Source organism: Eriocheir sinensis, chromosome 30, assembly GCF_024679095.1.
Source record: "Eriocheir sinensis breed Jianghai 21 chromosome 30, ASM2467909v1, whole genome shotgun sequence".
Lineage (NCBI taxonomy): Eukaryota > Metazoa > Arthropoda > Malacostraca > Decapoda > Varunidae > Eriocheir > Eriocheir sinensis.
This window is the reverse complement of record NC_066538.1, coordinates 18407690-18410189: the sequence shown is the minus strand read 5'-3', so window position 1 is coordinate 18410189 and position 2500 is coordinate 18407690. Positions and strand designations below refer to the sequence as shown.

The 2500-nt window shown below is 41.0% G+C and overlaps 1 protein-coding gene across 1 annotated transcript in view; it reads left to right on the top strand.

The window, feature by feature from the left end:
* The window catches only part of LOC127005703 (roundabout homolog 2-like), a gene marked incomplete at its 5' end in the record, with an annotated part of 160774 nt that overhangs the window by 95838 nt on the left and 62436 nt on the right, over positions 1-2500 (top strand). The window contains one exon of the mRNA XM_050874820.1: positions 603-733. Coding sequence (XP_050730777.1) covers positions 603-733 — 131 coding nt within the window. The remainder of the gene's footprint in view (positions 1-602; positions 734-2500) is intronic.

Genomic DNA, 2500 nt, shown 5'->3' with positions numbered 1-2500 from the left:
CTGATTATTGGGTTCAGTTTTGGTACCGCTATTTGGAGGGGCCAGGGCAGAGAGGTGACCTGATTATAGGGCTCAGTTTAGTGCCCTTATCACGGGAAGGATGTGTAGTGGAGTCTCTTGAAGCAGTGCAGAGGGGAATGTCATACTGATTGAAGGGCTTAGACACTCACCGAACAGAGAAAGTAACGCCACTAAATTAGCACTCTCTGGCCAGGCGTAGTCTACAAGATATTCATACCAGAGTCGAGAATCTTGGGCGAATACTAGCACTGAAAAAGATAATGGTAAGCTACACAGCAACAACAAAGGAGAAGGCTCGAGGGCAGCAAAAAGTGTAGAAAAAAAAGTCCGCAATGGGTGCAGGTTCGGTAGATTTAGGGCCAAAAAGGAGAAGGGTAAGAACTGGTTTGCAAAAGTAGCAGTCGATTAATTGAATACATTAATTTTTTTTTTTTTTTTTTTTATGTGAATGATTATATTTTTACAAGTATATGATTGTTTACATATACTTTTGCTCCTGTATTTTTTTTCTCACATACTTGCAAACTAAATACCTTCGAGTTTCCAGGTTCTTAAGTTATAATACTCTTCCTCTCCCCCAGACATGAGGTGGTGGACGAGGGCACGCTGCTGATCCGCCACGTGCAGCAGAGTGACGGCGGCCAGTACACGTGCGAGGCGTGGAACCTGGCGGGCAGCAAGACCACCGAGCCCGTCACGCTCTACGTCCACAGTGAGTGCCGGGGACAGGGCAGCGATGTCAAATTATCGTACTCAGTGTATTGCATTTTCGTAGTTTCTGGTCGATAACTATAGCAAAAAGTACGAAAACCATCAGAATTTAGCAGTTTCAATGATGACTTTAATTTTCTATCGTTGTTTGTGTGGTTACGACAGTCTTGGCGCCTAAAAACAATAAATACAATGTTCAGAGTGCGACAATTTGGCAACGCTGGGACAGGGGCGAGAGGGGGTAAAGAGTTGGATAGGGAGTTGAGGGCTGCGTTACCAGAATGTCGTACTCTTATGTTTTCCGATTTCCGACCCAAAAACTGTCTGCTCCACTCCAATAACCACATTTATTTAGAGTTACTGTTGAAAGGGTTGATTATAAGTGTCTTTTTGCTATAGTTAAGTGTCTAAAAACGGTAAATACAATGGTGAATACGATAATCTGTGAACGCTGGGTGAGATGGGCTATGATAGTGGGGCAAGGAGAGACGTAATGTGTGTGTGTCAGGGGCTGTGTTGTAACGGTTAAAATAGTTACGGGTTAATGGCTATACGTATAACAATGAATTTCCCTGATAGTGATAAGTTTAGCGCCAATAGGCTTTCGAGAGAGGAACTGAAAGTGAAGTATGTGGAATTCAGCGAAGGGAGGAACAGTTTAGAAGCAGACTGAAGAAGTTTAGAAGAAGGTTTAGAAGATAAATAAGAATAAATTGAAAGGAATGTTAAGAGATGATAAAAAAAAAGGAAAGACAGACGGAAAGATATATATACGAAAGAAGAACTGAAGGAGGAAAAAACTACAATGAAAAAATAAAAAATATAGTCAGTTACAGTTTAGAAGAAGATTAAAGAACAGACAGAAGAGGGTTGTTTGTTTGTGTTGGTAATGACTGACCTTTCCTAGCGAGGGAGTGCGCTTGGACCCAACGAAGGCGAGGAATAATTCAGAAGCAGGTTGAAGAAATTTAGAAGAAGAGGATTTAGAAGAAGTATTAGTGTCGTTTAGAGGAAGTTTTAAGAACAGCTAGAAAAGGTTGGGGTGGGAATTACTGACATTTCGTAGTGAGAGAGCTTGGAACAGTTCAGAAGCAGGTTGAAGAAATTTAGAAGAAGAAGATTTAGAAGAAGTATTAGTGTCAGGTTAGAGGAAGGTTAAAGAACAGCTAGAAATGGTTGAGGTGAGAATTACTGACATTTCGTAATGAGAGAGCTTGGAACAGTTCAGAAGCAGGTTGAAGAAATTTAGAAGAAGAAGATTTAGAAGAAGTATTAGTGTCAGGTTAGAGGAAGTTTTAAGAACAGCTAGAAAAGGTTGAGGTGGGAATTACTGACATTTCGTAATGAGAGAGCTTGGAACAGTTCAGAAGCAGGTTGAAGAAATTTAGAAGAAGAAGATTTAGAAGAAGTATTAGTGTCAGGTTAGAGGAAGGTTAAAGAACAGCTAGAAATGGTTGAGGTAGGAATTACTGACATTTCGTAGTGAGGGAGAGCGCTGGGAACACAACAATGGCGAGGAAAAGTTCAGGAGCAGGTTGAAGAATTTTAGAAGAAGTATTAGTGTCAGTTTAGAAGAAGGTTTAAGAATAGATTGAAAAAGGTTGAGCTGGTAATGACTGACCTTTCCAAGTGAGGAAGAGCTTGGAACACAACGAGGCGAGGAACAGTTTAGAAAATACCTTTGCTATATGATTTGGTAATGAGTGACCTTTCTTGGTGAGGAAGAACGCTTGGAACACGACGAGGGTGAACTGAAACCCCTGAAGAG